General features: G+C 34.3%; 1 protein-coding gene across 2 annotated transcripts; it reads right to left on the bottom strand.

The window, feature by feature from the left end:
• Positions 1-195: 195 nt before the first annotated feature.
• Positions 196-18,579, bottom strand: LOC148301713 (uncharacterized). 2 transcript variants are annotated; one of them, XM_088272784.1, is made up of 10 exons: positions 18,502-18,579; positions 14,705-14,852; positions 13,646-13,799; positions 11,930-12,283; positions 11,294-11,401; positions 9,846-10,086; positions 8,259-8,493; positions 7,715-7,866; positions 6,386-6,607; positions 196-1,738 (listed from the first exon to the last, which is right to left on the bottom strand). In XM_088272784.1, the coding sequence occupies exons 2-10, from the start codon at positions 14,833-14,835 to the stop codon at positions 888-890; spliced, it is 2,448 nt and encodes an 815-aa protein (XP_088128910.1). In that variant the 5' UTR covers positions 14,836-14,852; positions 18,502-18,579; the 3' UTR covers positions 196-887. The 2 variants fall into 2 exon arrangements, with proteins under 2 accessions (XP_088128910.1, XP_088128911.1); XM_088272785.1 differs by having other exon boundaries at positions 11,930-12,268.
• Positions 18,580-22,214: the final 3,635 nt, after the last annotated feature.

The raw sequence follows: 22,214 nt of genomic DNA, 5'->3' as shown, positions 1-22,214 counted from the left end.
CACAAAACGAGTCTTACACAATCCTTTATAGGTTGGGTATGTTAAATTAGATATTCCTCCCGAGTGATAATACCCTATTCAATGTCCTTTCCTAATTCACTGAAATTTAACTCAAATTTATCAATTTAAAATAATAAAAACATGTCATCAAGGATATAATCTTTTAAAGAAGGAATGTTTAATGAAAAAAAAATATTGGTTGAAAAATAATTTACCAGATTTTATTAGATTTTCTACAAACATTCTAAAGTAATCAACACAATATTGAAGTTACGAAATCATTGAAGATGCTTGCAGTTCTTCTTTAAGAAGGCAATCCGAAGCGTAAACTAGTATTTAAATTTCAAATTGTACTTGGAACATAGAATACGTAACATATTGTAAATATTATCACTATCATTTATATATTTTCAACTTAGTGCCCCTCCTGAGATGTCAGGAAAGGGCATATATGGATTTTTTATTACAAATGTAAAATTAACCATTGGAATTTATCTCTTATCTTTGACAAATAAGTTATGCTCTAAAAATAATAAACACTTTTTGTTTATTTTCATTCACAGTGATAGACCATTTACACAACATTACACTATTCTTAATAAATACATAAATGTAATCAAAAATCTATTTACAAGGTTTACGACAAATGAAACTAAATAACATTTTTTTTAAAGTAAACACGACACATCTAAAGTGCATTTCTCAGAAATAACATTTATTACATTTCAATCATAATTCATAAATAAAATTTACGCACGATTTAAATATATGTTTGTACATGTGACTGAATAGGCGTATGCCATTTCAACCGCCATTCGTAACACTGAACAAATGATATCCAAATAATCCATCGTGGTGTCAGTGATCAAACTAACTGAGCAAACAGTTCAATGATCTTCACTCAGGATGGACTCACTCACTAGTTCTGGTTCAAAACTCTGTTCAGCCTCATCGGGCTGGGGATCAGGATGGTAGGGGACCACTATTGCCTGAGGAATGTTCTTGACTTCTGTAGTCTTCTTAGCTTCTCGAGCAGTCACATTGGAAGTACCCGTAATTATTTCGTCAGGGAACAGTTCCGTCGATTTCTCCAAAGTAGAGTTGATGGTGTCCTTAAGGAAATCCATAGAGTCATCATTATCGTCAAATCCATCCGGAGAAGATGCTTCTGCAGAGGCATTGCTCGAGTGTTCTTCGATTTCCAAGGGGTCTGGCATATGCATCTCTTCCGTGGAAGGCGTGTTGACTATGTCGATAGGATTTTCGGGTTCCAAAGTTTCTGCTAATTCTAAATGTCCAGTTCCACTGGGTCCTTCTTCCAGAAATCTGCCGGGTGACGCTGTATTGTTTGGATTTTCCGTCAAGGGTATTTCTATCGGATCCTCGGGTATGTCTTTTTCTTCCGATTCCTCAGCAGATGCGTCTGTTTGCGAAGAGAATTCGATGGGGGCTTCAATTTCGTAGGCCGATTTAGGTAGCGTCGGAAGTGCGGGTACCTCGATCTCTATGGTTCGGTCTTCGGAGCTTATCTGCTTGAGCGCTTCCGTAGTCTCATCAGGGTCGTCCAAGTCCAGGGTCGAGTCCAGGGTCTCCACCTCCATGGGAGGCTCGTTGCAGTCCATACCGGGGCTGGCGGGAAGTGTGAGAGGGGAAGGACTGTCCAGAGATATGATGGAAGATACAGCCAGGTCTAGACTTCGGTTTCTTTGCAAATTGCTGTACGTTTCGTTTGATGATTCTATAAAAACAAAAAGAGAATCTTTAATAGCATAAATAAACAAATAGATAAATTTATTACTGTATGTGATGGCCAAAAGATTGTGATCATTGATTTATTTTAATTTGTCATCTGGCGTTTGATTATCAAATCATTATTTTGAAGAAGAAAAAAACTTAAGTGACCATAAAGGAACAATTGGGAACAAATTAATATATTTAAAAAATGTTTAAGTTCATATTTTGGCTCTCACATACAGAAAAAAAATCATTATCCAAAAATTATACCTCTGAAAAGTATGTATATTATTTAATACTATAGATATACAAAGTGTGTGGTTAGCGCCTTCGTAGCATAGTGGTTAGTGCGTTTGGCTACAGTGTCGTAGGTTTCGAGATCGATTCCCATAGGGATCAAAATAAATATAAGCAATTTTACTATATTTATTTACTAACATCCCAGACTGGCACTTGAAGCGCAGGACACCTTGCTTTCAACTTAACAATCAAAATAACACTGGTTCGATATGACTCAGTGCCCCATGCACCATTGTGCCCAGATAAAAGCAATAAAAATAATAGTATGTACATATATATTTTTGCATAAGTGTACTTATAAAAGAAAAATTATGTTTTATATATATATTAGGTTGATGCATAAGTAATGTCGTATTTTTTACGTAATCTGTGGCATATTTTTTTTACCAACTGTGTTAACAGTCGTCTTAATGTTGTTTTTGTATCATATAAAGTAGGGTTTTTTTCTAACATTTTATTCAGTTTACCGTTAGCGGTTGCGCTATATAGAGCCCTTGTGAATTTTTAAATGTTAGAAAAGAGTGAATTTTTAAATGTCAGAAAAGAGTGAATTTTTAAATGTCAGAGAAAAGAGTGCATATTCGACACTTTTACTTTTCAAATTCGATAAAGACAACAATGCAAGTGAGGCAACCAAAAACATACGTGATGTGTACGGCAGAGGTGCTATCGATGTTTGAAGCAGTCAACGATGGTTCGCTAAATTCAGATCTGGGAATTATCAACAGCTGATGAAGAACGGTCGGTACGCCCTTCAACCACCGATGATGATGTACTGAAAGCCATACTTGAAGCTGATCCCCGTCAAAATACCAGGGACATCGCATTGACGATGGATATTGATCAATCTACGGTGGTGAGGCATCTGCATCGCGTCGGAATGGGTTCCAAGTACGACGTGTGGGTACAACGCGTGGCCACATTCTGCGATGATAACCCAATATAAATTTAAGGAGCTAAAATAGGATGTTTTGAGGCATCCACCTTACTCTCCTGATTTAGCTCCTTTTAATTTTCACATTTTTTATCTTTACAAAATGATTAAAATGGAAAAAATTAAAACAACGGAGGAGGTGAAAACAGCACTAGAAACGTTCTTTGCATCGAAACCCGAAAGTTTATATTCAAATGGGATTAAAAAGTTGACAGAAAGATGGAAGAAAGTCATTTAAAATAATTGAAAATATGTAATTAAGTTAGTAAAGTATATGCGAAAAAAAATCATTTTTGTTTTCACGAAAAAATACGAAGTTACTTACGCATCAACCTAATATATATATATTAAATTAAGACCGGAGAGAAACCAGGTCAAAAATAAGAAAAACCTGGCTTCGGGCACAGAGCAGCGGAATGTGCTGCACTAACAAGAGCCTAGCTCTAAAATTTGATACTAGGGGTTTTTTCTTTGTTTTTGAGTGACATGAGGTCTAACTGAAAGAAAACTTCTCTTGAAAATAAAATTTATTGTAAAAAATATCAGGAATAATTATTTATAATATTGAATAAACATAATATATGGTATATAAATTAATAATGTAATGCGTTTAATGATTCTTCATCACAGGAGTACTCTGATGACTTTGAAACTCTTCACATCATGAAAACAAAAGACAATATTAAAAAAAAAAATTAAGTGTGAAAAAAACATTTCAAATTCTCAGGATATATGTAGTTTGTATAACAACTACCGAAGTAAAATATGCAACAACATAAAACTGAAATCAAGGAGCACATCTAATTGGGTGATTTTAAATCAATGTTTCACTGTAATTCGAAATTGAATTTTTCCACACATTTCTTTATATGATTACACTTTCCTCGATTTCATACTATTTTTTTACTAACTCAGAAAAAAATGTAAAAACAATGTCTTTGTCGTCAATTTGTCTTTGAGGAAAAAATATTAATATTTACAAAATAGTAAGTTTTTCAGAGGTGACCGAAATAAATAATAATAATAATAATAATAATAACAATAACACCTTAAAAATCAATAATAATATTAAATTTAATGCCCACATCAACATTATTATAACACAATGTCGAACTAATTCAATATTAATTTTTACTTATGAAATAAATAAAAACTTACAAAGTTCCAATATTAGGACCAATATGCATAAATTTTATGACTCCACTCTTTAATTCCCTGTATAACAAATTTATCTAAACACAGAACATGTCAATTCAAGTTTTTGAAATAATGCTTGAGTGTAGCTTGAGTCCTGAAAAATAAATTTTAGTGCATTTTGTTTCCAAATTGACTAAATATGTTATGTCTACGAATCTATCTAATGCCCCCTTGATAGGAATTACAGTGAAACCCCCATTCAACATTTTTCAAGGGATTAAGAAAAATGGTGTACATGTTAGGAAAATGCAAAAAGTGTTTTTTTTTTCATGATTGAAAAAATTATTTGATTTCTCCATTATCGATGGTTTGTGTTTGTCAAATTTTCAATTGAAATGGTTTACGCGTGAATAAAAAAAAACTACCAGCAATTCATCACAGCTGATAATATGGCAATATTTTTTCTTAATGTAAAAGTAAAGTAACGAAAGCAATTTACAAAAAAAAAACTTTTTTTTTGAAAAGTAAACAGTGCAAATCAACTCCGAAAACTAATTGACTAATTGACTCTTAAAACATACACAGTAAAATTGCATAAAACAAGATTTTGAAAATTGGAAATTGGCTGCTGACAAATAATAACACAGTGTTAAAATGGCACAGAATAAAATAATGTAAGAAAATTTTATAATTTTCCTTGCTGGAATAAAGGAGCTTGTACTGCATTACACTGTGACTGCTAAGCTAAATCTAAGATTTGAATATCTGAGAGCTAGATAATAACCTTAAACTTGGACAGAGACTTATGAAATGCTATGTGTGCTGCTATACGGCTTTGAGACCTGGACCCTAAAGTTGAATGCGATGAATCGGATTGAAGCATTACATATTCCCTGGGTGGATAGGGTCACAAATCGCTCACTTCTTTCAAAACGTCATATATCAAAAATTGTCAATTTTCAGTTGTGCATGTTTTTGGAATGCCCAGAAAATGTACTATATCCCAGCGAAAGCAGCATATTTTTAACTTAATATTTATCCGCTACAGGGCAGAAAATGTTGATTTTGCATTTTGAAGAAAATGTACTGTTTTATTATTTTTTTAAAATATATTAAAGTTTTTCAAATGAAGAAAAAACCTTCAGGTTTTACCTAAAAAGATCTGCTGCACAGTAAAAAGTTCAATAAGTGGCTTGATATTTATTTTTAATACATTTTATTATGTATATTCTTAAACTTTAAAAATGATCTCCTGAAAAATCAAGTTTTTTATATATGACGTTGTTGAAAGGAGTGAGTGAAATGAAGAATAAGTACTCAGAAGAGCTGGATCACACAGAGCACTCATGTCAAATATCAAGGTTCGGAAGATTTCGTTATCCGAGTCACGTATTTCGTGCAGAAAAATACTACATTCTGCAAATTACAATGATGGGGAAAATAGAAGGACGCCGAGGACCTAGCAGAAAGCGGACATCGTGGCTTCGCAACATTCGAGACTAGACCGGCATGAGAGGAGTGGAAGAGTTGTTCCGGACGGCGCAGGATCGCGAAGCCTTTGCCATAGTGATCCTAGAGGGCACCTAGCACGGCACACGAAGAAGATAATGACTGAGAAAAAAGGCATCGCTAGCTGTTAACCTTTTAACTGCGTTAACTTTGTTCCTGAGAGACGACCGTGCGCGGCGGTATTTTGCCGTTTTTTAAATGATTACTTTTCTCATGTATTTAGTTAAGAAACAATTTATTTTCCTAATCAAAAACGTTCAATGGGATTTATTGTGCCTTTTTGGTACTCTATAATACACTTGTGTCACATTATTCTTGAAATATATCGTAATATAAACAAATAAGATCTTAACATAAATAAATCAAAGCACGCATCGTGTGTCACTCTTACCCACTGGCATATAGGGCATGATTATGGCGAGGACTAATTACCGATCTCAAGAAAAATCAGGGATCTGTTCTTTTATTTATCCTTGTGATGTTCCAAATTATTAGTCAGATAAATCAACAGATGTCATAAGGCCAAGGATTGACTTATTATTTTATCCAAGGTTTTACACCATGAAAAAATCCCTCCAAGTTGAACTGAGGTTCAAAACTTGGAGCAAAGTAAAAACACATACTCTTATGTCAGCCGCGTATGGGGCATGTTTTGTGAAAACACATACGATTATGCGAGCCGCGTGGATCCGGTTAAGAGACATCATTCCAGGTTACCTTTTGAGCGAGAAACAGAAAGGGCCCCTCACAAAAGGGCGCATCGCCAAGTACCTGTGCTGTCCTGCTTGTCGGGCGGGCGGGGGGTCTTGCGGCGCAGGGGCAGGTCGTCCTCGCTGTCGCTGGTCAAGTCCACGGTGGTGGAGGCGGCAGCGGGGGCGCCGGGGGCCGGCCGCGGGGACGGCTGGTCCGGGAAGCCCTCGCGGCTGCCACAGCCCCGCTTCAGGCTGGGCAGCCCGGTGCTCGACTCGCTGCCATCGCTCAGCGGAATCACATCTGAATTTATCACAGCTTATTGTAGATATTTTTTCTTCTTCTAACACTCATTCGCACCCAATGGTGCATAGGCCAGTGTTATCTTGATTAAAAAATAAAATAACAAGTATGTAATTTTTCCACATGAACCGGGTTTCGTCATAAGCGACATCAAACTGGAGCAAGTCATCACCAGTCTGATGATGTTGGTTACGACCAAACCCGGTTACTGGTCAAATAAAATTAATGTGGAAAATATACATAGTTGTTATTTTATTTTATAAAATGCACTTCCACCAAGAAATGTCAGTACAAAACTTGTCTTGATTGTTACTTACATGAAAGCAAGGTGATCACTCCTGCGCTTCAGAGACCAGACCAGGGTAATATTAAATAAATATGTAAAATCACAAATATTTATTTTCACCCTCCCTCTGGGAATCGAACCCGGGAGCTCCAGCATGGTAGCTAAACACGCTAACCATTACATCATGGAGGCGGATAAATGTATTTCATTTATAATCATTTTTTTATTTTTGGTAAATCTCGAATGATGTTGTCAAAAAAAATAATAATAATTTAAATACAAAAAAACGCTCACTGTCAATTTGATTTGAAAGAACAATCTTGCTGATAGGCTAAAATACATGGAGATGCCCAATTCTTTCCAGATGGACTTTTATTTTTAATTTGATAGAGAGCATGTCGCTCACTCCTTTCAAGGACGACATACATAAATAAAAAATTGTGAAATTTCAGTTGTGCATGTTTTCGGAATGCCCAGGAAATGTACTATATCCCAGCAAAAGCGGCATATTTTTAACTTAATATCTATCCGCTACAGAGCAGAAAATGTTGATTTTGCATTTTGAAGAAAATGTACTGTTGCATTATTTTTTTTAATATATTAAATATTTTTCAAATGGAGAAAAAACCTTTAGGTTTTACCTTAAAAGATCTGTTGCACAGTAAAAAGTTCAATAAGTGGCTTAATATTTATTTTTAATACATTGTTTAATATTTTTAAACCTTAAAAACGTTCTCTTGAAAAATAAAGTTTTCTGATATATGACTTTCTTGAAAGGAGTGAGCGATGTGTCACAAAACTGCAGTTCGAATAGTACATACCCATATCATCTTGTATGACTTCGATATCGTTAAACACCTTCTCTGGAATAATATCCGTTTTAGTGTGAGCACTCCACGATCCATCCTTGTGGAGCTGGATCTCCGTGCAATCGCCGGCCAGGCGGGGGGAGTTCAGGACCTCTTGGAAGTACCTGAAACCGACATCACGTACTTGTGTTTGTTACAGGCTTCTTCGTGTGCCTTGTTGGGTTCCCCCAACGTTGGCGATCACTATGGCAAAGGTTTCGCGGTCCAGCGTGTTACAAACAAACAGTTTAAATCAATTTATTTATTGATTTATTTACTTACAACTTTGTAGACTCCAAATATCTGTGTTTGATTTAAAATTAATACATAAAATAAAGTTTAAATCAATATTATTTTCAGGTAAGCCTGAGCAGCTTATATTTAAAAATTATGAAACAACAATTATGATTACGGGAGACTGCATACAGCAATTGGCGGATTGAAGACTGTAAAACTCCTCCCACATGAGATGTGTCAACTTTTGTATAACTTTTATATATAAGAGAGGAATAATTACCCGTCCACCACCAGACTGTCATAGAGTGCGGGCTTGTCGCAAACAGGGCAGACCCAAGTGGGCTTCCTCTCGTTCATCTGGAGGAAGAGGGAGGCGTCGAAGCACTGTAGGTGGCCGCAGGTGGCGGGCCGGCACGGGCACACCATGCGCATCTTGCCGAGAGGGCAGACCAGGGACACCCTCAGCGAAGTGGTGGCAATCTCGCAATCCAGATCTTCTCGCAGCTTTTCTTTAACTAAGTAAAACTCCCCGCAGTTAAATAAAGCACAGATAGATGTCAATGCGTGAAGAAAATATCTTCTTCAACGGCTTAAAATTATTTAACATATCGCTCACTCCTTTCAAGAACGTCATAAATCAAAAATCGTCAATTTTCAGTTGTGCATGTTTTCGGATCGCCCAGAAAATATACTATATCCCAGCAAAAGAGGTATATTTTTAACTTAATATTTACCCGCTACAGGGCAGAAAATGATGTTTTTGCATTTTGAAGAAAAGGTATTGTTTAATTATTTTTTAAATGTACTAAATATTTTTCAAATGGAGAAAATACCTTCAGGTTTTACCTAAAAAGATCTGTTGCACAGTAAAAAGTTCAGTAAGTGGCTTGATATTTATTTTTAATACATTGTGTTATATTTTCAAATTTTAAAAACATTCTCCAGAAAAATCTGGTTTATTGATTTATGACGTTCTTGAAAGGAGTGTAGAAATACATTTTATCACATGTTTATTGATTGTTAGACTTTAAATCCAGGTAACATTCAACAAAATTGATTTTTTTTCTTAAAAAAACAGTTTTTTTATTGAAAATATAAGTTTTCCTTCGAAACAATTACATATATTGTTTTGAAAAGAAAAGAGTTATTGAAAGTTTAGGAGCAATTTTTTTTTCTCTTTATAAATATTCTAAGAAATAAAAAAATGTCCAAAATATTAAAATTGGCCATGGAGAGACGTGTTACCTCTCTGGTGGTTGACCGCTGATTGAATTCTGTGTTTGCAAGTAAGGTCTTAGTGGTTGCGCATTGCGTAGCACACATTGACAGTGAAGTTTGCGCGTTGGCAGCTCGGCTGTCCAAACTCAAAACACAGTAAGGGACTTTTTTTTTTGTAGTACGTTTTTTTTGCATTTTTGGACTAAGTAGATTCTGTTTTGAATATTGAAAGCATTAACTTTGGGGATCATATTGATATGTTATTTCAAGAAATAAAAATACTTAGAGTTTTGATCCACTTACATTTTCATTAACCAACTAGTTTCGGCAACAATCTGTTGCCCTCTTTGGGGTTTATTATTATAGTCCTAAGTCTAAGTCTAACAGTACTAAGTCATAAATTAAACCCTGAAGAGGGCAACAGGTTGTTGCCGAAACTAGTTGGTTAATAAAAATGTGAGTGGATCAAAACACAAAGTATTTTTATTTCTCGAAATAATATAAGTAGATTCTACTTAGTCCAAAAATGCAAAAAAAAACGTACTACAAAAAAAATGTCCCTTACTGTGTTTTGAGTTTGGACAGCCGAGCTGCTGTGAGCGCAACGTCTCCACTGGAGAAGTTGAAGAGTAAGGGCAGGTTTGCTTACTGAGGGAGCGCGTGAAGTCGGGGTTCTTGGTGCCCTTGTTCTTGAGGCGGTTGAGCAGCAGTAGGGGTGTGAGGCGGCGCACGAGCGACACGCACACAGCGTAGCGGCAGATGAAGTCCGTGCCCCAGAAGACCACCACGTTGTTGGCCACCGTGGGGCTGAGCTTCAGCAGGGCCGTGATGTTCACGGGGCCCGGAGGCCGCTTGGGCTCCACCCCGCACTTGTTGGTCGGTATCGGCATCTCAATAAACAAAACAAAATATCACATTACGACATTTCCTTACTTCACTAACGACTAACCATCACGCCGCTTTGCCGCAGGGGGAGGCGGAGAGAATGCCACACCACTCTGCTATTGCAAGCACTCTTTGCCTCTTCTACATTAATGCATCTCCTCATACATTCACTTCTTCAACTTCAACCCGATCATTATATTTGCATGTGTAAGACGGAGGATATCGTGAGGTGGGGACGACAACAAAGGCGATACTGGAATGATCATGTAAACAGAATGTCAGATGACAGACTTCCACGTATCGCACTTCAAGGAATCCCTGAAGGACGCAGACCCCCAGGCAGACCTCCAAAAAGGTGGAAAGACAGCCGGAGTCAACATCCCAAGAGCTACAAGTGGAGGCACAAACAGATCCTTAGGATCTAGAAAAAGAAGAAGAAGAACTTCAACCCTCATCCGCACCCGATGGTGCATAGGGCACTGCATCATACAAACGCAGTGTTATCTTGATCATTAACACATGAAGGAAAGGTGATCAGCCCTCTGCTTCAGGTACCAGTGCAGGGTAGTATTAAATGAATATAAGAGTGAAAAAATCACTTATATTCATTTGACCTCCCCTGGGAATCGAACCCGGGACTTCCAGTACGGTAGCCAAGCGTGCTGACCATTACTCTATGGATATCTCACGATATTTCTTTACCATTATTTTTTTTAACAAAATAAAATCTTAGAAGTGTCTTCTTCTAACCCTTATCTGCACCCAATGGTGCATAGAGCACTGCATCGTATTGACGCAGTGTTATCTTGATTGTTACTTACATGATCACTCTTGCGCTTCAGGGACCAGTCCAGGTTGATATTAAATAAATATTAGAGTGTAAAATCACTGATATTTATTTTCACTGTCCCCCTGGGAATCGAACCCGGGACCTCTAGCACGGTAGCTGACACACCACGGTGGCAGACTTCGGATTCAGGTATGAACTAATGATTTCTAGCATTCTTCTTTTCCCACCTACTACATACTGTACAGATGAATAATGATTGAATTTTGCCATAATTAGAAAAAAGTTTAATAATTATTTTCAAGACCAAACAAAAATTATGAAATAAATTGTAGATTTTTGTCGATCGATAAAAATTTTGAATTTCATTTACCTATTTTGTTAAACTTATAAGATAGACCTTATTTTTATTGTATCATAATTACCGGCAAAGGGCACAGTTTGTTGTTGATCTTCACAGAGCAGTTTGGGGGGAAACAGTCGTCTTGTTCACAAGAAGTTTCAACCATACAAAACCGCAACTGTACCTGTACCTGGAAAACAAATATTTATAGACTTTATTTGCTTTTTTTCTTTTCTCTTCTTACTTAAATTAAAAATGGATTGACATTACTAAAAAGTGGCTACTGAATTTTTTATTATTTTTTTTTTTCAGTTATCCCTTGACTGCGCTGCACGTAGCGCTCCAACCACAGAGAACCTTCTGCTGCCTTAACTTGATCGGTCCATCATGTGAGGTATCTTCCTCCCCCTCTCTTCCCCTCGAGGCTACCGATCACAACCTGTCGTTCCAGGCTATCCTCATTGTCACGCGCATATAATATATAAATTTAATAATAATATTTATTATATTGACAGCTGTCTCACAGCATTTCCAGATCTGATACAGAAACATCTAGGCTTCCTACAGACCTTCTCTTGCATAGCAATTTTTTATTAACCAAGAAAGCGAAATTTATTGAAAATGTGAAACAAAATTGTATCCCGATTTTACTGTGAATTTACATTATATAAATTACAATGGAGTTGCAAATTAAACGCCAAATGTATAAATAACATACGGAATTGATTTCGGGCGAGTTCATGATGGTCTGCGCCTGCTGCGGCGTCAGGTGGAAGTAGAAGGTGTTCTCCTGCATGCGCGTGTGGAACATGGGCACCAGCGTGCTCGGGCGCATGATCTCGGCCGACTCCTGGTAGAAGGGCAGGCGGCGGAAGCGCACATCCGGGTGCACGGGGTAGCCCCCGCTGGCCTTGAGCGCCTCCAGCATGTAGTTCTGCGGGCCCGGGGCAGCGTGCGGCGGCAGGAGCGGCGCGTGCGGCGGCAGGAGGGGGGCCGCCTCTGCTCCGCCGCTGCTCTGGTACCACTGCGTGATGGGCGGGAACTGACTGCTCTTGCCCTGAAAGTAGCGCGCCTAATGTGATGCATTATTTACTGCACAATGCGCTACTAGGTGTGCATAGTACTAGGCGGCGGGAGGGGGGCCGCCTCCGCTCCGCCGCTGCTCTGGTACCACTGCGTGATGGGCGGGAACTAACAGCTCTTACCCTGAAAGTATCGCGCCTGATGTGATGCATTATTTACTGCACAATGCGCTACTAGGTATGCACAGTACTAGGCGGCAGGAGGCTACACCACTCTGTACACTATTCTTCGACTCTTTCACATTCATGCATCTCCTCACACACTCTCTCTCTGGTCTCAATCCCGCGGATTGGTTTGCAGCAACAGATGACATCTCCTTCGCCCATACACTCCCACCGATTATTCCAACTCCTGATCTGGCCGCTTTCGAGTATTTGACATAATATCGTGCCAAGTTTTCCTCGGTCCTCCTCTGATTCTTTTTCCAACTACATTCAGCTCATAAATTTGTTTTGCCATTCTTTCCTCACTCATATATTCCACATGTCCAAACCATCTCAACACACCTTTCTTAATTTTATCGATAATGCTTATCTCAACCTTGCATTCTTTACTTATTTCTTATTTCTATAAACTATTTTCATTCCTGTTCTCTTTTTTTTCAGAATTATACAGCAGTCGATGACCTAACAGATGAAGATCTCTAAAAAATCTAATGCTTAACTCTAAATATTTTCCAATTAGACACTGAAATATCGCTCGCTCCTTTCAAGAACGTCATAAATCAAAAAACTTGATTTTTCAGGAGAACGTTTTTAAAGTTTAAAAATATAATACAATGCATTAAAAATAAATATCAAGGGACTTATCGAACTATTTACTGTGCAACAGATCTTTTTAGGTAAAGCCTGAAGGTTTTTTGTCCATTTGAATTTTTTTTGGATTTGAAAAAAAAAAATTAAACAATACCTTTTCTTCAAAATGCAAAAACAACACTTTCTGCCCTGTAGTGTGTAAATATTAAGTTAAAAATATGCCGCTTTTGCTAGGATATAGTACATTTTCTGGGCATTCCGAAAACATGCACAACTGAAAATTGACAATTTTTTATTTATGACGTTGTTGAAAGGAGTGAGCGATATGTTATTTTAGTGAAAAAACCATTGAAAGCAAATAGCAGTTTTATTAGATTCTTTTTCCAACTACATTCAGCTCATAAATTTGTTTTGCCATTCTTTCCTCACATATACAAGGATTTTATTACAAAATTAAACTCTTTTAAAATTGGCGATGATTTGAGATAATTGAGAGAATAATATAGGTTCAACTTCAGTCGGTTTTAGGAAAGGACGCCCCACAATTTAGAGTGCTGGACGCACGTTACGACGATGTAAGTCGGGTCACTAGTCACCTGTGGTTGGACAGGCGGGGGGGCCGCATGCGAGGGGGGCGGCAGGCGCGGGTTGAGGTGAGAGCTGGTGTAGTTGATGACTGACACGGGGGCTACGGGAGCCACCGGGGCTACGGTAGCCAATCGGGGAACTGCTGTCGCTTTTCTTGCGGCTCTGAAAAATAAGCAAATGTTAATGGAAAATTGTTTATTTAAGATCATTGTGTAGTTTAACCTTTATATGGTTGAGCAGTGATAAACTCAGTCATACTGTCATGAAAAAAAAAAACAATTTTACTGAGTAAATACCACTAATTCTTCGATTTCATTGTGACACGTGTTCCGATGTATTCCACATTGTATTCGTATTCATGGTAACTCAGTATACGGTGTATGAAAATGATATACAATAGACTTTATGAAATAGTGATATTCCAAATAAAATTTTAATTAAAAAAGGATAGATACTACCACAAACTGACTAGCCGAATCGATTAATGAAAAAATATGGTGATTTGTTTATTGTAATATAACGGCTTCTCATATGTACCACAACTGTAACATCAGTTGATGGCCAAATTATGATTTTGGTGGCAAAAGTAAGATTAAACCAAAAAAGTCGCTGGAATTTTTGTTTATAATAATAAATCAACTGAATATTTTTACAAATATGTTTTGTGTTGAATGCAATATATCAACATAATCTTGACATATTCTGCAAATGAATTAGCCAGCGATATTGACCATGAAATACTAAACTTGCCGTAGGACGCTTAATGTCTAGAAGTTGACTAAAACAGAAACATTTCTTCAATATACCATCAGTCAACACATCAGCAAAAAAACTGCTTACCTTATTACTTGCAAAAGGTGTTGCAATGATTTATTTTTTTAAATAGAATATTCAAAGACGGGGAAAAAAATACTTTGAACGATCAAATTTCAATCCTTGTTATTTTGATGACTGAGATAGTATGTTTGATTTTATTTTATCGGATACGAAATTTGAAGGAACAACAGCTTTTTAAATACAAACATGAACAAGCAGTATAACCCAGTTTCCCCAAGGTGAGTACTAACTTGGTAGGAGGTTTTTTGGATTTCAACTTCTTCTCTAGTTCCTCCAAGTCGGGAAGTTCTTCTTTAGAGCTGGAGTCCTGGGAGCTGGAGGCGACATTTGCCAAGCGAGCCGATGACCGGGTCTTCACCATGTCTGGTTATAGGAGGCCTGGAAACAAAGCAGATATATCAAACTCCTTAGTTCTGGATTTATTTTTTCCAAAATATGCACCTAAATTATGGTAAATTTTCTAAAGCTGGTAGAGCTCCACGATCGCTACTGGTGCATCCACAACAAACACACTACGAACGGCGATGCATACAGCGAAGAGTGCGCTTTTGCAATTGTTGCAAGCAGAATCCATTGGAGAAGATATAGATTTTTTTAAGAAGAGTTTTCCCTACTCTGCCTAGTACTTCTTCATTCCTCATTCATCGTTCACAAGATACACATAACTTCCTTATCATAATGACCTGTATCATTTTTGTATCACTTTATTTATTTGCAGCATATTCACAATTACGATAAATATATAATTTATTTCTCCTAACTCGTGCACTCAGCTTAGGACAGATCACCCTCCCTGCACATAATCAAGGATTTAATCAACATAGTAAAGTTATTTGAATGGCGTGCCCTATGCATCACTTCAGTGTAGATAGAGCCCAAAAGAAGAACACACTTCTCCGTCTGACATACGATTTATTCACAGCCATACATCTAGTTATATATGCCCTCTGATTAGGCAGACTTTTGACACCACCAGATTTCGGTTCCGATTAATATGGACCTCGTTCTGTTCTCCCATTCAGATTTGAAAAATATGCTTTCTTAGTCAATCTCTCCTAACACATTTGCTCCACATGCCTATACAACCTTAACACATTCAATGCGTATAAAATAATGTCATACAAATAAACTTAAATTAGCAAATTTTTGAAAATCCACTACTTTTTTCAAAATCAAATTCTACTTCCTATTTAAACATCAAAAATAGGTGTATTCCTTTTCGTTTTCAAAACACATAAAACGGGCTACGAATCCTTATCTTTATTCAACACAAATCACGTGTTCAATGCGTGGCTGCAATATTTCTATCAACACGGGAGCCGTGTTCAACGCACAGAATGTGTTAAAGAACTTTTCTTAATCTATCCCTAGTTTCATCATCTATCCTTCATCTATCCCTAGTTTAGCCTTAGGGTGGTGACTGACCGGAGCATTTTGTCATAACGTAACATCGTAACATGGCTTGCGGCGAGCATTGGAGAGCATCAGCGAGCATCCGAAACTATGGATGGAGCTCTCGGCTCGCTGTACTGACTATACGATTGCTCGCATCGCAACGTGTTACGTTACGACGAAATGGCTCCGGTCAGTCACCACCCTTACATTCCTTTCTAGTATCTTCATGTTCAATACTGTCACACAATAATTTTTCACACATTACTCAAAGTAGAATAAGAGATTACACTGTACAATATCGCTCACTCCTTTCAAGAACGTCATAAATCAAAAATTGTCAATTTTCAGTTGTGCATGTTTTCGATATGCCCAGAAAATGTACTATATCCCAGCAAAAAAGGCATATTTTTAACTTAATATTTACCCGCTACAGGGCAGAAAGTGTTGTTTTTGCATTTTGAAGAAAAGGTATTGTTAATTATTTTTTTAAAAGTATACTTAATATTTTTCAAATGGAGAAAAAACCTTCAGATTTTGCCTAAAAAGATCTGTTGCACAGTAAAAAGTTCAGTAAGTGGCTTGATATTTATTTTTAATATATTGTATTATATTTTTAAACTTTAAAAACGTTCTCCTGAAAAATCAAGTTTTTTGATTTATGACGTTCTTGAAAGGAGTGAGCGATATGTTAGAGTTTCACGAGTATCAAAGGCTAACAAGTCAAGTAACTGATCAATCTTAAGCGCTTTAAAGAAAAAATGAAGAAGAAAAAACATATGGAAAATACTAATTAAATGTGTAATCCACTGTCTTTCAAAAAGATTTACCTAAAAAAACAACATTTTTGGAAGATGTTTGTGCTAAACAGTTTGTGTTTAACAAAATCAAACAATTGTATTTTTCCTAGATATTTTGTTTTCAAAATATATATGTATATATATATTAATTTAATAATATATGTATAAACATATGTGGGACCAGCAGATTAAACCAGAAAAGTCACTTGATCAAAAATGAAATCACCTTATATTTCACATTTTATGACATTGTAGGGTGACCATTGTATTTTGAGGATGGGAACAATAACAAGAAAAAATATTATCAGTTATAGATGTTTTTAATTTTATTTGGCATTTAATAATAGAACTAAATATATGGGGACCTATTAAGGTAATATTAATAAGACTGTCAAATTTCAACAAAATATAAACTATACCAATAATGGTTAGTATTAATCAAAATAAATATAAGAACATATAGGTAAATATAAACTGTGCTTTATATGATTTTGTGGTAAGGTGATCAGTCCCGCTCTTCATTTTTTAATAGACGGCAATAAACTAATGAATTTCAAAGAAAACATGATTTATTTTAATAAAGAGCGTATTTTAATAATGAACACCCACCTCTGTGGTGTAATGGTTAGCGTGTTTAGCTACCATGCTGGAGGTCCCGGGTTCGATTCCCAGGGAGGGGTTACAATAAATATTAGTAATTTTACTCTATAATATTTATTTAACATTACCCTGGACGGGTCCCTGAAGCGCAAGAGTGATCACTTTGCCTTCATGTAAGAAACGATCGAGATAACACTTCGTCAATAGGGTGCAGTGCCTTATGCACCATTGGGTGCGGATAAGAGAAGAAGATAGTTAACTGTCAAATTAGCTTAACCATTTTTTTCTTTCATAAATTAACATATTTAGCAAGCATTTTTTTACATAACGCTTATATTAATCCAAAAAATATAATATGACATCGTGATTGGCATTCGACAAATCTTTTTTTTTTAATACTACATTGTATAGGTCTCCCATAAAATTTACAAAATGTTGATTTAAGATTCTGGACAGTTTGGAATATTTTGTTTGATTACTTAAATGTCTTCTACTCTGTATTTTTATTTTAATTATTATACCTGTTGTCAAGTACATTAAATTTCTTTTCTGTTTATCCTTGAAATGAAAATGTTTTTTTTTTTAATACAATACTGTGTTTATTTTGTTATTTTATACTTGTAAAGTGTTAAAACACGAAAACTTTACTAGAATGCCATCCAAGGTTAGAGATCTGAAATAATATCCAGAAAAACGTAAACAATGGTCACCCTTTTTATTGGGTGACGAATTGCCTTCTGTTATGTATAACCACGTATTTTTTACAATAGATTTAAAATATAATTCTAGCGTTTTCGTTTAAAAATTTGTTTAATAACTTTCGATAATTAAGAAACGATAAAATCAATCCTTAATAAGGAAAATAAATAATTGATTACCCAAATACTGGGGAACGTAAAGCTGTCATGCGCACGCTGAAGTAAACGTTCCCTTGAATGCAAAATTTTACAGGTAATCTCTAGAAACATTAAATGTATTTAAACCACGTAATTCTAATGAAAACTGCCATTGACTTTCGGGTTTGGGTAAGTCTTCAAACATATCCTTTATTAGAGTATAAACACTGATGTTATTAATTCAAATGCTTCGCGAAATAACAATCATAAACCTTCGCGCCGCAAATGTCTTGCCAACAAAATACTTGAAGAAATCATAATAATAACATAGGAATTAATTATGCAATTATCGAGTACTCTACGATAAAATGTGATTATCTATACATAAATAAAAATTACCTGTAAATATTAAAGTAGAGAGCTTCAAAATATACAAAATCGGCACACACAGTCGGCCATCGCAGTTTTCCGGTGTATGAATGTTGCTAGAAGTATGACATTTTATTCCTACTTTCTATAATGAACATAAATAGGTAATTATTATATACCTATTATGTAAACATTTTGTACAAATTACATACAATGTAACTCCCCACACAATCGTAATAAATAAATATAACGTATAATAATTTTTTTTTTGTACGTTATATTTATTAATTATTGTGTCTAAGTGACTATTTTCTAGCTGCGGTTTATGCAGCACCGCTTATAATTTTTCTTCTTAGTTTTCAACTTTTAATTACCTATTCCTGAATGTGTGAGTTTGTTATTATAATATCATGTTATTCATGAGTGAAAATTTGTAATAAACATAAATAACAATATAAAAACCATATATTCACCCATCCAGAAAATATTTGACATTTTGATGAAACTCCTTCACTCTACAAAAATATCTAAAACTATCATTTATCTAGCAAATTATTGTTGAAATGTATCCTATCTGTATTGGCGAAGCCCAATTTCATTGCACGAAACAAAAATTCCAAGTACCTACATATATGTATAAATTGAAATAAGTGCATATTTTTCTATTTTTTCTATGCTTTCCTTCATCCAGGATACGTCTGTTTTGACAGTTGGTTTTGTGCAGTTTTGTGGTAGTCGAGTAGATATTTATTCAACGCCTTTCGATTCCTGCCCTATATTAAATAAATGATAATGTTAATATTCAATAATACACGCAATATCTATGTGATAAAAGTAATTTTGATTTAGCTACTTATTATTGAAGAAAAAAAATTTGTATGCCAATGTTTTTTATGTGAATACTTAATTACATACTCTTTAAAAGCAAAACCAAGGATGCTGATACATTTTGTTACCCAAATATTTCTTAAGTTCTGTAAAATCATGAAATTCCAATTTCATCCCTTTGAAAAATGGCTGGTTAATTTGGGCTGGAATTCATATTATCTTGACAATATTCTGGTGGGAAAGGATTGATAATATAAGTAAAATAGTGTCTAATTTTCAATTGTAAATAAAAAACATTTTGAATATAAAGAATTTTTATTATTATCTATATATTTGTTACATACATTCTTTAATTACTCCCTCGGGAGATATGTTACACACTTTTACATGGAATGAACATTACAGTAAAAAAAGTGTAAATTTTCAACAGTGCTCGAGTTAATAACAGAATTTTACTTCGCACAATGTCCTTTTTATAGATATTATAAATGTTGAATGAGACAATACATAATAAAAATAAAAATTTTGTACAAAACTATTTTAACCCATTTCGTACTATTAAAGTATATAAACATGTAATAAAAGGCCTTAGTGGTCAGTCTTATTCAGGCAAAAAATGTCAAGTCAGAAAATGTCAAAATAATCCGCTGGTGCAACCGAATTTGAAATTAAATTAGAAATGCAATTAAATATAAAAAATATATAGAGAAGGTTGACAGGTATCGGAAAACAAAAACCTTTCTTCAAAAATATTCTTTCAAAAATTCAAATAAGACTCCTATATAACAAACTAAATTAAAATTTATAATCATTGACCTTGTGAATCCTTGCAAATTAAACTGAATTAGAAAAGATCATTTCAATAAAAATACAATAAAGAGTAAATACGATAATTAAAAATTAAATAAAAAAATATATGAAAAGTAATTATAAGTTGGTGATATTGTTTTCGTTTGAGCAAGTCACCAAGCAGCAATTGCTTTGCAAATATCAAAACATAAACTTGACTGATAAATTTTACATGAAAGTACTGTAAACTTTGTTTAGGTTTATTGTCTTGTAAGCTGAGAAAGGCTGTCATAGAATGGACGATATAACATACATACAAAAAATATATTCTAAGCTAAACAAATATTTGATTGGTTTAAATGTCTGATATGCAGTTAATTTTATCAAACCTTGATTAACTGACTCAATATTTTTTACCTAAATAAGTTTTAAAAAAAATAATAATAATAAAATATATATATATATATATATATATATATATATATATATATATATATATATATATATATATATATATATATATATATATATATATATATATATATATATATATATATATATATATATATATATATATATATATATATATATATATATATATATATATATATATATATATATATATTTTAATAATAATAAAATATATATATATATATATATATATATATATATATATATATATATATATATATATATATATATTATAAATAAAATGTACATCTTAGTGGAAAACAGAAGAGGAAACGATCCAGCATATTTTCATCTATATGTATCATGTTTGCAGAAGCTACTGTAACAAAGATTCTTTCGTAAATATGTAACACAAATTCCCCTTATCCGTGTGAAAACATCCCAGATATTTTTTCAACATTCAAATTCACAATACAAACTATAAATAAACATTGCGTCGACACATTCTTTATTTGCAACGAAACAAGTACACAAATTAATAAAAAATAAATGAGAACTTACATATGGACATTTTTACTATGTACAGTGTTTTATAATATCTAGATAAATAATAAATCTATAACTTTTTTACTCTCTTCTTCATCGTTCCAATCAATATTCTCTCATCCAAAAACCAATATATTTTTCAAACCCTTAATAAATTGTCTGCTGAATATGTCCCATATTATTTGTGATGCCAGTAAAGACATAGTGTTTATTTTATTTGCATATAAAAAGAAAAAAAACCCATAAACATCTGAAAATTATTTGTAAAAATTTACGACATTCAATCTTGCATTACTTCAGTCGACATTAAAAACATTACTAACTTAAAAGTTTACTAAATTATATTTTGGATTTACTTATATGTATCAGTTTTCCAATAAAATTTTATATTCATGTGACACATAAATATACAATTTTAGTGACTTTACAAAATTTAATTTAATTATAAAAAATTATAAAACCTACATAAAATTACTGACAATTCAATTTATGAAATGAAGATATCTAAAATAGCACATTAATTTTACATTTTAACTAAAACATGTAGCATTAATACAAAAAAATAGGTAACTAAAATGCAAAAAAAAAGAAAAATGGAATATATTTGTATTTATTTGTAACGGAGACAATTTATAGCATTGTAGTACATACCATTAAAAAATATTGCAGAATATTTCGTACTTTATAGACTTAGTCAGTCGCTCACTTACATTTAGTTCCTCGACCCATACTTTGGAATAAATGCTCATTAAGTAATTTTAACAAAAAGAAATATTTATAACTAAGATGATATTTAAAACTATAGGAAATATTTTAATGGTGTGATTGTACAAAATAAATAATAATAATTAATTCACAAAGTAAGTGCATGTACATTTTTAAAGAATTATTATATGTACCTATTTTACACAACATTCATACAATAAGTTTATTAGAATTTATAATATGTATTAACGAATGTTTTTTTTCTTCTGTAGATCAGAGATGCAACGAATATGCTGTTTTGTTTATGAGAGGTTACATACAGGTAGAATATAAAGGTAAAGACTGACCGGAGTATTTCGTCGTAATGTAACGTCGTAACATCGCTCGCGGCGAGCATTAGCGAGCATATGAAACTATGGATGGAGCGCTCGGCTCGGTGTACTGACTGCCTAAATGCTCGCATC

The sequence above is a fragment of the Brachycentrus maculatus genome, unplaced genomic scaffold (assembly GCF_059751285.1).
Source record: "Brachycentrus maculatus isolate JH-2025_06_01 unplaced genomic scaffold, ASM5975128v1 h1tg000527l, whole genome shotgun sequence".
NCBI classification, from domain to species: Eukaryota; Metazoa; Arthropoda; class Insecta; order Trichoptera; family Brachycentridae; genus Brachycentrus; species Brachycentrus maculatus.
This window is presented reverse-complemented; position numbering and strand designations above follow the sequence as displayed.

Coding starts and splice junctions, on each gene's coding strand:
- LOC148301713 (XM_088272784.1), bottom strand. CDS start 14,835: ATGGTGAAGACCCGGTCATCGGCTCGCTTGGCAAATGTCGCCTCCAGC. Junction 6,608..7,714: donor AGTCATACAAGATGATATGG/GTATGTACTATT, acceptor TGATAAATTCAG/ATGTGATTCCGCTGAGCGAT. Junction 1,739..6,385: donor CGACAAGCAGGACAGCACAG/GTACTTGGCGAT, acceptor TTGTTTTTATAG/AATCATCAAACGAAACGTAC.